This window comes from Ceratotherium simum, chromosome 26, assembly GCF_057802395.1.
Source record: "Ceratotherium simum simum isolate JZ-2026a chromosome 26, ASM5780239v1, whole genome shotgun sequence".
NCBI classification, from domain to species: Eukaryota; Metazoa; Chordata; class Mammalia; order Perissodactyla; family Rhinocerotidae; genus Ceratotherium; species Ceratotherium simum.
The window spans coordinates 909,035-921,369 of record NC_141925.1 but is presented as its reverse complement, the minus strand read 5'-3'; the positions used below and the strand labels follow the sequence as shown (position 1 = coordinate 921,369).

Sequence of the window (12,335 nt, the reverse complement as noted above, 5' to 3'; positions counted from 1 at the left end):
AGAGTGGAAACTTCCAGGGCCATCTTCAAACTGAAATTGTTACATGGGCGTTTATACGCCGAGTGGAAGAGTCGGTGATCCTTATTCCTCCAGAAGTGGATGTGGGTACAGGTGGGACGGCACAGGGGTCCTCCTGTGACTTCGGCTGATCAAAGGCTCCTAGTGGAACCTGTTGACTCTGTTCAGGTTGGCCTTGTTACTGTTGGAGCACTTCCTCCAGAAGCCATCGCCTGCCCAGCCCAGTAGGCAATGTCCTGGCAGTGAGCTGAGCCATCCGCAGGCACACAGCCTCTGGGCCATGGGAAGCCACCCGGCCGCGCACGGGGCATGTGTTTTCCTGGGGTCGCCTCCCCCACGCCAAGGCAGAGAACAATGGTGTTCCTTGTGTGAGCAGCACAGCTGCTGAGATCCGACAGGATCCAGGCGGAGAAAGCAGGAGCAGGTGGGTCTAGGCGACCTATTCCTGCCCAGCGGTGTCAGCCAGTGCTGGTGGCCGCGCTTCAGCTTGGGTCTGCAAGACAGCTCTGGCGAGGTGGGGGTGGGGTAGAGGCAGGAGGCCCCGCACATCTGGCTCCGTGTACCCCAGGAGGGTAAGGAATGTTCTGGTAGGTTTAGAAGGAGGCAGGAGGGCCAGATGACCCTTTGCCAGTACACATTCGTCCCTAAGGTGACAACATGTCCCTCGTCACCTGCTTCCTGGCGCTTAGGTGGGTCTCTGGGCTCTGCCATTTGCATATCACTTTGATTGGTGTCACTCAGACTGCGTATTAAAATTCCATTCCTTGCCTCTGTGCAGAGCGTGACAGTTGGAGAAGGCAGGCCTTGGCTCTGGGGAGTGCTCTGCTCGCCCACGTGAGCGTCTCGGGCTGATGAGGGATTTGCAGTGCGTGAACAAGGCAGGCTTGCCCTGTGGAGCTGAGCGAGGGTTCCGCCCTCCAGTGGGTGCAGCGGCGCCTCCAGGCTCCCTGGGTGGCTGTTCCGACCTGGCTCTCTCTGTGCCTGACCCGGCTCTGCCCAGATACTCCGCATCCACCTGCTCTGCCCACAGAGCTGAGTGGCGGCAGGCCCTCTTGCTTCCTGAGTTTTCTCACCGGCAGGTAGAGGATGGGTGGGAAAGGTGGCCTTTGAGGTACTTTCTCAGAAAGCAGAAGTGTCTGTCCCTGAGTACGCTCGAGCCGCGGTGATAGCCACGCCATGTTCCGCGGTGTCCTGGGGCCGTAAGATCACGTTTATCATAAAATGTACCCCAGTGACGTGAGTCCAAACTCCATGAAAATTATCTCTCAAGATAAAACTAGGGAAGGTGTCGTATCAGGAACAAAGTCCATTCTTTCCTGTTTGAAACAAGAAGGGGAGTTTGGAGAAGTTGTAAAGCAGAGGTCTCCTCTCACCGTGAAGGGGAGGGAGAACCTTGACTCAGAACACGGCTCGGTCTGGGTCTGAAGTCTCATGAAATAAAACAGCTACAGACGCTTCCTGCATTTTTCTCTCCTGAAGTTCGGGGGAAGTCGGGGTGTGTGCCTGGTTCTGGGTGGGGTGCAGGTGGGCCCTGGAGGGGCTGGACTGAGCCCGCGTGGGCATCCCACGCATCGAGTCCCGGCAGAAGGGTGGTACCGACGCCTCCCCACCCAGCCTTGGCGAGATCACCCCGCGGCTCTGTGCTCTCCTCTCCCATCGGGTGACAGCTCTGCCAGCAGGCCCCCGGCCGTCATCATATGGGCTCGGCTGCAGCGTGATGGTGTTGTGGGCTCTGGCTACCTGCCTCGCATCACTCCCTCCCGACGGCCCCTCTTCCCCAGCACCATCCAGGCTTCTTTCTGCTTCTGGAATCATCTCCAGACAGGTGCAGGGTGCACACTGGTGCCTCCAGAGTCCCCAGCACAGTTGCACGTCGTCAGCCGAGGCAGTGAGCCCATGGAGATGCCACGCTGGCCCATCCAGGGTGAGACTCGCTGCCCCTCGGGCCAGATGACGGTTCCCCTGTCCCCCCTGGCGCCGGGCACGGCTGCTCTCCTTGCAGCAAACTGACCCATTTCTCTCCCAAAGAAGAACTGATTTGGACCTGGGGTTTCAGAAATCCACAGAAGATATGAGAGTAAATGGGATTTCTACCCATTTTATTATGACAAATTTCAAACTACAACGTTTCAAACAACTGTACGGTGAAAACCCATAAACCCCCACTTAGCTTCTAGGGTGGCTGGGCCCCTGGTCTGCTGGCTGGATCACATATCTTTTTGTTCCTCATCCTGATGTAGTGCATCTCCACATGAGTTGCAGACATCAAGATCTGTACATCCAGCCCTAAAAACTAGGGTTGGTTTATTCGTTTTTTTGAGGAAGAAATTTACAAACAATGAAATGCACAGACCTCAGGGTGCCTTGATGAGTCTTGGCAAATGTGCCCCCGTGACCCCCACCCCCACCAGGCCGCAGTGTCACCCCAGCCTCCCCTACCCGCACTCTCCAGGCAGCCGTGTTCCTCTTTCTCTCACCTGCCTCAGTTTTGCTCATTCTAGAACCTTCTATAAATGGAATCCTGCAGTATGTACCCTTGTCTAAAGTGTCTTTCACGCAGCATAATGTTTTTGAGATTTGTCGAAATGGGATGAAATAAGCAAAATAAAGTGCAGGTGCCTCGAAGGGCTGAACTGGCAACAGCCTGAAACCTGTTCCCAGCCCTGGGTTTCCTCTGACGCCGTAGGAGCAGTGTTTCCACGATGGGGGCTGACTCTGAGTTTTTACCAGAACTTGGAGCGCCACCTCTGCTGTGAGGATGAGAACTCAGGCTGAGCTCACCTTCACAGCCCACGTGGGGTTCCCAACGGCAGAGTTAGCTAAGGCCAACACCCAGCAGTAGGGCTGCTGTGGTGCCAGGCTGAGCCCGTGTGGGGCCCACAGGAGGCGGTTTCATTTGGAGCCGCCATCACCTCTACCTGCTTCCTCCCCTGGCTTCCTCCCTCACGTGGGGCCAATAGGGGCCGTGTCACCTGTGCCTGTCCCGTGTCTCCCTGTGGCTTCCTCCCTCACCTGGGGCCGACGGGGACCAGAGTCAGCTCTGCATTCAGAACCTCACGTTGAGGTTGTCTCGCCTCCTGAGCGCACATTGTCCATCCTGGTAGATGCTTCTCAGGGAAGGACACACGAAGCTATGATTTCGCATGCAACCCTGTTGAATCGGAAAGCCTTCCGGAAGGCCATTGGCTGTGTGTGTTCAGTGTGGGGCCCTCGTCACGTCTCTGCAGCGCCCTGCAAAGGGCAGGAGGCGGTGGTCTGATTTGGGAGGGCCCAGCTCAGGGCCCTGCCACACAGTCCCACTGCTGCCACCAAGAGGCGCCCTGACTCAGGCTGAGATGTGCTCTCAGTGGCACCATCTGTCCTGTTGTCAGGCCTGTTTAAGTTGACCTGAGTTTGGTGGGCTCGTTTCTTTGGAAAATTCCCGGCTGTTGTTCATGTGCCTTTTGTCTCCTCCTGTCGTTCCAGGATGGGAGTCCCAGCTTCTGGAGACGGGATTCCTGGGAATCTTCCTGTGCCCTCTTTGGACTCTGTCTCGATTGCCCAGAGGGACACCCACATCCCAGATTGTTGTGTGGGGCTTTCGGTGGCTGATTTTCAGAATCATGCTGGGAGCAGTAAGTAGAACTTTTATTTGTTATATTTGGGGGGAAATGTACTAAAAACGAGTTGCTCTCCTCGCTGCCCTCTAGTCGGCCCAGGGGGCCGGCTGTATCCCTTCAGCTGTGATGTTCGGAGGCCTCTCTGAGCACTGGAGCTCCCTGGCCCTTTACACAACCATGTTCTGTGTTCACAACCATGACTCTGGATCCGTTTCACAAGGAGACTCGTGTGGGAGAGCCTCTCGGTTGCCTTTCTCCACCACCCTCCTGGTGTTTTCTGGAATGCGGAAACATTTCACATCATTTTATATGGGAAGAGCGTTAACGGGTGAGGACACACCGTCACCTGTGATTCTCACCCGAGAAGGCCACACCAGCTTCCTTTCTGTCTCCCTGCCTGTTGGGTCTTGTCTTCTGGACGCCTTGCCCATGTGGTTTGGGGCACGGCTTGTCAGAGCCGGCTGTGCTCCACTCTCTCCCGTTACTCCAGGCGGCTGCCGGCAGCCGTGTGCTCTGCGTCTGCTGGCTCAGCTGCTCAGCTATGCCCTTTTCTTCTCACGCTCTCTTGCTAGGCCCTGGAGACGAGGGTTCCTCCGCTTCTGTCTTCCACAGAACCTTGGAAGGAGCACGTCCTTCACTAACAGTTGCCTGTAAGTTTTTCAGAAACATCATCTGACCCTTAAACTCAGGAGTTCCTTTTGGCTGCTTCTTTTTGACTCCGACTGTACTACAGAATCTGTCAACTTGCGCTCGCTTTCTCTTCCACTCTCACCATTGTTAATAAGATCTTCATTCTTACGCTAGAATCCTTATAAAATATTGATTTCTCTTCCCTGGGAACCTTGGTGTTCGGAGGTGCTGAGGGGTCTGTTTGCTTTGTTTTCCTTGGGGCTCACCACAGAGAGCTCATTCCTGGCCCGCCCCAGAGCAAGCTGCTTGTCCATCAGGCCTGCCTCGCTGGGTCCCCTTCGGTCCCGATGGTCCTCGGTCTCCCCGTGACCCCGACACTGGCTGAGTGTGGTGCCCTCCTGACCAGCCTCGGGTCCTGCATCCCTGCTAGGAGGCCCTTCTCACTCTCCTCCTGGGGGCAGCGTCCACCTGGCCCGGCCCTGAGTCGGGCGGCCCGGCTGGTCCTCCCACGAAGTTGCTTTTCCCTGGGTGATTAGTATTTGCAGCGAGGTCCTGTGCCATGATGTGGCTGTCCCGTTCCTCACCGAAGGCTCTGTCCACCCGGCGTTTCTGATGTGAGAGTGCCCCCCATGTCCCCCCATTCAGCACGGCACTGTCGCATCCCCCAGCCATTGCTGATTTGGTGCCCTTACTCCCTGCATCTGGCCAGTGGGCCTGTCTTGTGCCCCTGTCGCCCTCGCGTCCTGACCAGCACCAGCTCTTAACTGGCTTGACGGGCACCTGCTCTGTGAGGGTGACGTGTGTCCTTGAGCGGGACAGGTGTCCAAAGGGCACGTCTTCCCAGTTCCTTTTGTTTGTCAGGAGCCCACTCTCGTATCGGGAGCATCATTCGTCCCGGCGTGATCACTGTCTTGGGTTTGGTTAACAGCCATGTCTGTGGCTGCGTGGCCGGAGGCTCCGAGGACACTGGAAGTGGCTGAAGTACAGAGGGACGAGCTCGCCCAGGGCAGCAGCCCTAGGGCCAGGGCCCGGCGTGAGCCACCGTGTGCACTCATGTGGGTGGTGACAGGCCCCCAGACTGCTTGCCCAGGGGCCACAGTGGCGCCAGCGGGAGGGGCAGACAGGTGTGTGTGTAAGCCTCAGGAGCAGGCCGTTTGGAACTGGCATGGTCAGCAAGGTGCCTGCCCCGGGCAGGCTGTGAGTAACTACAGATACTCGGAGATACTGTGTCGGAGTGACTGTGTGTCCCGGTTCCACAGTAAAGCGTGATGCTTTCTCTGAATTCATTTTTCCGTTTTATCAAAAGGGTAGGAGTCGTTTTCATGGTTCCTATTAATGAGACCTTGAGGTCAGTGGTCGCCTCTGGTCCCTGGGCAGACATTCCCAACAGGCTGTGCTTCCTTGTCCATCTGGGCCTCAATTTTGGACTCTCTCCTCACCTGGCTTTAAAAAGCATAAAAACGTACGAGATGTTTCAAAGGACTTGACGAGGGACCTTACCGGGACGACAGTTCTGTTAGGTAGACATGAAGCTGAGGGCCCTGGTGGAGCGCCAGCCAGGTGAGGAAGCCTGCGTGGCGGGGCCGGTGGGCTGCTTTGAGCAAGGCCGTGACACCACGTTGCATAAACCCCACAGTGCCTGGCAGAGCACAGGCCTCATTACCACTCTCTAAAGCTCCTTTTATGGCATTTTGATTGAGTGTTAGCACCAGCTGGATAAAAATTACCAGGTGCACTAAAAGGTGTAATTACTTGCTTTAGTCTGCATGTTGGATATTGTTAATCTTCCCTCACTGGCAAGCGGAAAGACAGAGTTGACCTGATAAAAAGAGTGATGGCAGCACACTGTCCATCGGTTGAGGGAGTGAGAGGAAAGCACACCAGGCCTGCTGGGGATGAAGCCCCGGCCCCTCATCTCGTGCTCCGTGGTCAGAACTGCTGCCTTGGCATCAGCTGAGAGCGTGCCATTCTGACACTCAGACCCCGTGTATGGTGCTGTCGTCTGGCAAAGAGTCAGATGCCCTGAAAGACGGCTGGGCCGTTTCGAAGCTCAGTCTCAGAGGGACCCCCAGAGCTGTGTGCGTGAGGGTGCCCACAGAAGGCCTGGTCTTCCCGGCACCTGAGTGGATTCGGCACAGCCTCCCCTTCCTAGGGCTTCCACGTATTTAGCTCTTCTGACCCCCTGGAATGCTGTGTGCGCCGTGTGGAAGTGGCACTGGGCTACCCTGCTCTCTGTAAACAGCTGGAAACTGGGCACAATGCTTGACACAGCTGTCCTCATGTTGGACAACAGACAGTGTGGGACGGGGGTCCAGGGGGAAACACATAAGGTGAGCCCCTCGACTGCCTGGCTCTCTGAGGGGAGGCCGGGGCAGGCAGAGAGGGGAGAGCCAGGAAGGCGGGGGTACAGGCAGAGTGGGGAGACCCAAGGAGGTGAAGGGCAGGCGGAAGTGGAAGCATTGCCGAGTGGATGGAGTGAAGGTTGGTGGAAGGCTGTAGGGCCTCCCTCAACTTCGAATCCTGCTGGACTTCAGGGCAGGGTACAGAGAGGAGGGATCTGTGCACTGAAGGACAGTCTCACTTCTGTTGCAGTCTTGCGAAAATGCACAGCTCTTATCTAATCGTGAAGAAACATCAGACAGACCCCCACTGAGAGACATTCTTCAAAATTACTGACCAGCGTCCTCAAGTATCAAAGTCATGAAATGCAATTAAAGGCTGAGGAGCTGTCGGGCTCTGGGAATGCGACAGTTAAATGTGGCACCCTGGACCGTCCCTGGTATAGAAAAAGGACATGCGTGGGAAAACTGGGGCAAGCCGAGTAAGCCTGGCAGTTTAATAGTATTGAGTTCATAGTGACAGTCGTACAGGGACTCCAGACTAGTTTACAGCTTTTCCGAAGTCGGAGATTTATAAAAAGTTAAAGAGAAATCGTATGAGCAATTTCATGCACATAAAGTAGGCAATTAGATGAAATGGTTAAATTCCTTCAAAGACATAAATTACCAGCACTGACAGAAGAAACAGAAAATCTGAATAGTTTCATAGATTGAGGTCACTAAAACAAACAAAACGCAGCTGCTCGTGAGAAAACTCTGGGCTCAGAGCACCTCGCTGATGAGCTCTGTGAGACACTCAGGGAGGACACGGTACGGACCCTACGCACTCATTCAGAAGAGAGAGGAGAGGGAGCCCTTCCCAGTCGTTTTTCTGAGGCCAGCGAAGACAAGGACGTATCAAGAAAAGGGAATTACAGAGCAATATTCTTCAAGAGCGCAGAAAAAAAGTCTTAAGGAATTATTAGCAAATGAATCCAGCAGAACATGAAGAGCATAATGCATCAAGACCAAGTGGGATTGTCCCCAGCGTGCAAGACTGGTTGGACACGAATGAGTTGATTAATTCACCAAATTACCAGATTACGGGAGAGAGAGAAAAAATGATGTGATCATCTCAATCAATGTAGAAAAAGCATTAGACAAAGTTAAACACTCATTCGCAATGAACAAAAAAAATTATCAGCAAACTAGGAATGAAAGGAAACTTCCTCAACCTGATAAAAGATAACTATATAAACTGTCTACAGCTAATACCATACTTGATGGTGAAGGACTGAACATTTTTCCCATAAGACTGGGAACAAGGCAGGTGTCCACCCTCATCACATCTGTTTGACATTGTAATGAAGATCTTAGCTTGTGCAGTAAAGCAAGAAAAAGTAATAAAAGCCCTGAAGATTGGAATGGAAGAAGTAAAATCCTCTGCATTTGCATGTACGTGGGAGATCATAGGGGCCCTGGAACTAAGGTGTGAATTTAACCAGAGTGCAGGATTCAAGGCTAGTGTACAAAACCAATAGTATTTCTGTATGCTAGTAAAAACTGTTGGAAAATGAAATTTTAAAATATAGCATTAATAATAACATCCAAAATCATAAAATACATTGGAAATTTTAACAGAAGTGCAACATTTGTACCCTGAAAGCTACCAGACATTGCTGAGAGAAATGAAAGAAGACTCGAATAGATAGACGTACCATGTTTGTGGGTCAAAAGTCTCAATGTTCTTCAGCTGTCAGTTGTCCCCAAATTGATCTGTAGATTTCATGCAACCCCAAACATAATCCTAGAAGGATTTTCTTTTTAGAAATTGAGGAACTGATTCTTAGATTTATATGGAAATGCCAAGGTCCTAGAATAGCCAGAACAATCTTGAATAAAAACTAAAGTCTTGGGCCGCCCCGTGGCATAGCGGTTAAGTGCACGTGCTCTGCTGCTGGTGGCCCGGGTTCGGATCCCGGGCGCACACCGACACACTGCTTTTCTGGCCATGCTGAGGCCGCGTCCCACATACAGCAACTGGAGGGACGTGCAACTATGACATACAACCATCTACTGGGGTTTTGGGGGGAAAAATAAATAAATAAAATTATTAAAAAAAAAAAAAAGACTAAAGTCTTGAACAAGAATAAGAACACTCCTTGTTCCAAGACTTCCCAGAAGACACAGTCATCAAGAGGGGGTGGTATAGGTGCGAGGATGGATAGCTATAGCGATGGCGTGGATTGGAGAGTCTGGAAACAGTCCCACACTGAAATCACGGTCAAATGACTTTTGGACAAGGCACCAAGTCAGTTCAACTGAGAAAGAAAAGTCTTTTCAACAAATGGTGCTGGAACATCTGGAAATCCACACGGGGTAGACAAATCCCAGCCCCTTCATCGCCATACACAAAAGTCGCTTTGAGATGGGCTGCAGACGTGAGAGCTGAGACTCACACACGTCACGACGATAACAAGGGAGAATACTGTTTGCAGTCTTGACATTGGCAAGATTTCCTACAACACAGCAAACATTAACTATAAAAGAAAGAAGTGGGGGCTAGCCCAGTGGCATAGTGGTTAAGTGTGGCCTGCTTCGCTTTGGCGTCCTGGGGTTCGTGGGTTCGGATCCCAGGCACGGACCTACACCACTAATCAAGCTGTGCTGTGGCAGGTGTCCCATGTACAAAACAGAGGAAGATTGGCAACAGGTGTTAGCTCAGGGCCACTCCTCCTCACTGCAAAAAAAAAAAGGATAAATTGGACTTCATCAAAATCAAAATTTTCTGTTCTTCAAAAGACACCATTGATAAATGGCAAGTCAGTTTGGGAGAAAATATTCACAATACCATGTACCACATACCACATACCTGACAAAGAACCTCTATCTGGAAAACGTAAAAAACTCATAAAACTCATTAATAAAGACAAATCAGCCTAAAAATGGCGGAAGATTTTAGCAGACACTTCACAAAGGAAGACATGCAAATGGCTGTTATAAGCACTTGAAAAGTGGCTCAGCTTTCCTGGGCTGTTAGGGAAATGCAGGTCAGTCTACAGTGAGGTACCACTGTGTTCCCACAAGAAGAGCTCTACTTGAAGACTGAGAAAACCACATTTTGGCAGGTGTCTTAGTGTGCTCGGGCTGCTATAACAAAACACCACAGGTGGGGAGGCCTAAACAACACTTGTTTTCTCACAGTTCTGGAGGCTGGAAGTTCAACATCAGTGTTCCAGCTGATTCTGTTCCTGGCTTGCAGATGGCCAGCCTCGCGCTGTAGCCTCACCTGGGGGAGAGAGAGCAGCTCTCCCAACAAGTGCACTAGTCCTGTCAGGTCAGGGCCCCACCCTCGTGACCTCGTTTAGCCTCATGACTTCCTTAGTCCAGATGCAGCCACCCTGGGGGTCAGGGCTTCAGCACATGGCTGGGGAGGACACAAACGTTCAGTCTGTCACAGCACGGGTATGAGCAAGGGGAACTCACCTGTGGCTCTCCTGTGGGCTGTAAGGTGGTCCCACCGTCATGGGAGCAGTCGCAGTTACTCACGAAGCTAACCCTACTCACCCTGTCGCCCGGCGTTCCCACTCCTGCACACCTGCCCAGGAGAAACGGAAACAGGTGCTCACGATGGCCTTTTACACATGCGGCAGCATTGCCCACAAGCACCAGGGACTGGAAACCAGCCACCATCCACCCATAGAAGGAAGGTGGACAAGCTGTGGTGAATACCCCTAGTGGAAACCGCTCAGCATGGAGAAGAACGAGTCCTGATGCTGAACGGCCTGGGTGACCTCGCGGTGTCACATTGAGTCAGGGAACCCCGGTACAGGGGGGTGTGCACCATCCAGTCCTCGTGTGGGAGGTTCTAGAACCAGAGCCAGAACGTGGCCGCACACTCAGAGAAGCTGTGGCCTCAGGGATTTGGGGTGGGGGTTGACTTGGGGCTCATGCAGGAACTTTCAGGGTAATGGAAATGTCCTGTGTCCTGATGGGGTGAGGGTCCCACAGGCTTGTGCATCCACAAGAGCTCCTCAGCCACACGCTTCAGGGCGGGACATCAATAATTGTTTGAAAGCCAACGAGAGGTTAACAGCAGGGGGGGAGTCTCAGGGAGGTGGCCCGTCAGTCCCCATGGAGCAGAGACATCTGTCTTCGTGGGCAGTGCTGGAGATGGACAGCCCCCACCAGGCCGGGTTTTCCTCAGCGTTCCTCCGTTGAGCACCAGAAAAAAGCCATGTGCCTTCAAGCCCCGGAAAGACCATCAGCCCTGCCAGACGCTGCCACTCAAGACAGGCCCACAGGATGCACTTCCTGCCCATCTGCCTGCACCACTGCGGGCCTGGCTGTGCAGGGTGGGACGGCCTTTCTCTAGCTGTTGCTGCCCGCTGATGTATAGGTGATGCAAGGGCCCAGGACTGTCACCACACGGGCCTGCTGGAGGCCGGGGCGGTCGCCCCACTATTGATGTGATTGGAATTCGAGCTGCGTCGGGAGTGGTTCCCTTGGCTCCCTCCGTGAGCTCCAGGCCAGCCTCAGCTGAGGCTTCAAGAACTGGCAGGTTGTTCTCTTGCGTTCTGGCATCCTGAGGCAGGCTGACAGCCCCATGGCGTTCCCACGTGCTCCACGGACAAGGTGGAGAGCCCCCCGTTTCCCTGGCCTCCTCACTTCCAGTTGCTGGGACAGTGCAGAGGGGCCGCAGGGGCCCAGATGACCCCATTCGACTTCTTCCTCGGAACAAAGGCGCAGGTCTGCCCAGGATGCTGGCTGTGCCTTCCCCCTCGGGTGGGGCAGACACATACTGACACTCCTGTGGAGTGTTTCTCTGATGTTTTGACTCAGTTTTCTGCTTTAAATGCATAGATTTCAGTCATATAGGAGTGGAGAATCTCTTTCACCTGCAGGAAATGGTAAATGGCGTGGTGTCCACGTCACTGCATTTAAGGCAATAGGGTGCCTGTAATTATGCTTTAAGAAAGAAACAGTTTTCACTTTTTTCTCAACCTCAGTTTTCGTCGAGACAGAGTATATGTGTTTGTAGCTGAGTTCACGTGGCCCAAGTTTCCATCCCTGAGCGTGTCAGATGCCTGTCACTGAAACCTGGAGCCCTTTGCTCCTGGTCCCCTGAGCTCCTCTGGGGAGCAGAGGATGGGTTTTCCACACGGCGCTTTGGAGCCGAAGCTGTCCTTGAGTATTTCGTCCTGTGGTAGGCTGCTGTGCTGTGCTCAGGATTTAGGTCTCTCAATTGGTAAAATTCCGGGAATCGAGCCAGTTTCCTTGTTGCTGGGACTTCTCAGAGCTAGACAATACCAAGGGGAGACCACTTGGTTTCAGTCTGACCACTGGAGAATTGAAAAACCGAGACCACGTGTCTTCTCTGTGCCTCTTCCTCTAGCTCTCTCGCTTCCTGCAGCCGGGCTGCTGTTGGAGCATGCTCGTGGCTATCGGGCTGGGCAAGCAGCAGATGTGCAGCGGCTCTGTGCTGCCGTCCCCCCTTCCTCTAAGAACCTGCTCTGGCATAAGCATTACCTTGCAGAGGTGCCACGGGCCAACGAGAGGAGAAGTGCAAACCTGGACAGCGGCAGTGAAACACGGCGGTGTCCAGATGATCTTCAGAGTCGTGAGAGTAAGGGAAGGAGGTGTCTGGAATGCGGCTGCTGTACAGTTTCCCTCCTGGGGATCGTCCCTGCCGCAGCTACTCCTGCCGTCTGTTAGGGCGGCTTTTCTTTTCCAGTTCTTCCAGCATCTCGTACTGCATTTCTCCTGATGT

The 12,335-nt window shown here is 53.3% G+C and overlaps 1 protein-coding gene across 2 annotated transcripts in view; it reads left to right on the top strand.

Moving 5' to 3' along the window:
- The first annotated feature begins 3,483 nt into the window (after window positions 1–3,483).
- LOC101399153 (lipase maturation factor 1) overlaps window positions 3,484–12,335 on the top strand; it is a 53,869-nt gene continuing 45,017 nt past the window's right edge. Inside the window, exon 1 of one of the 2 annotated variants that reach the window (XM_004438219.3) lies at window positions 3,484–3,632. In XM_004438219.3, the coding sequence (XP_004438276.2) occupies window positions 3,621–3,632 (12 nt within the window). In that variant the 5' untranslated portion in view covers window positions 3,484–3,620. Of the gene's footprint in view, window positions 3,633–4,194; window positions 4,268–12,335 lie in introns of those variants that run through there. The other variant, XM_087449330.1, reaches the window with a different exon arrangement.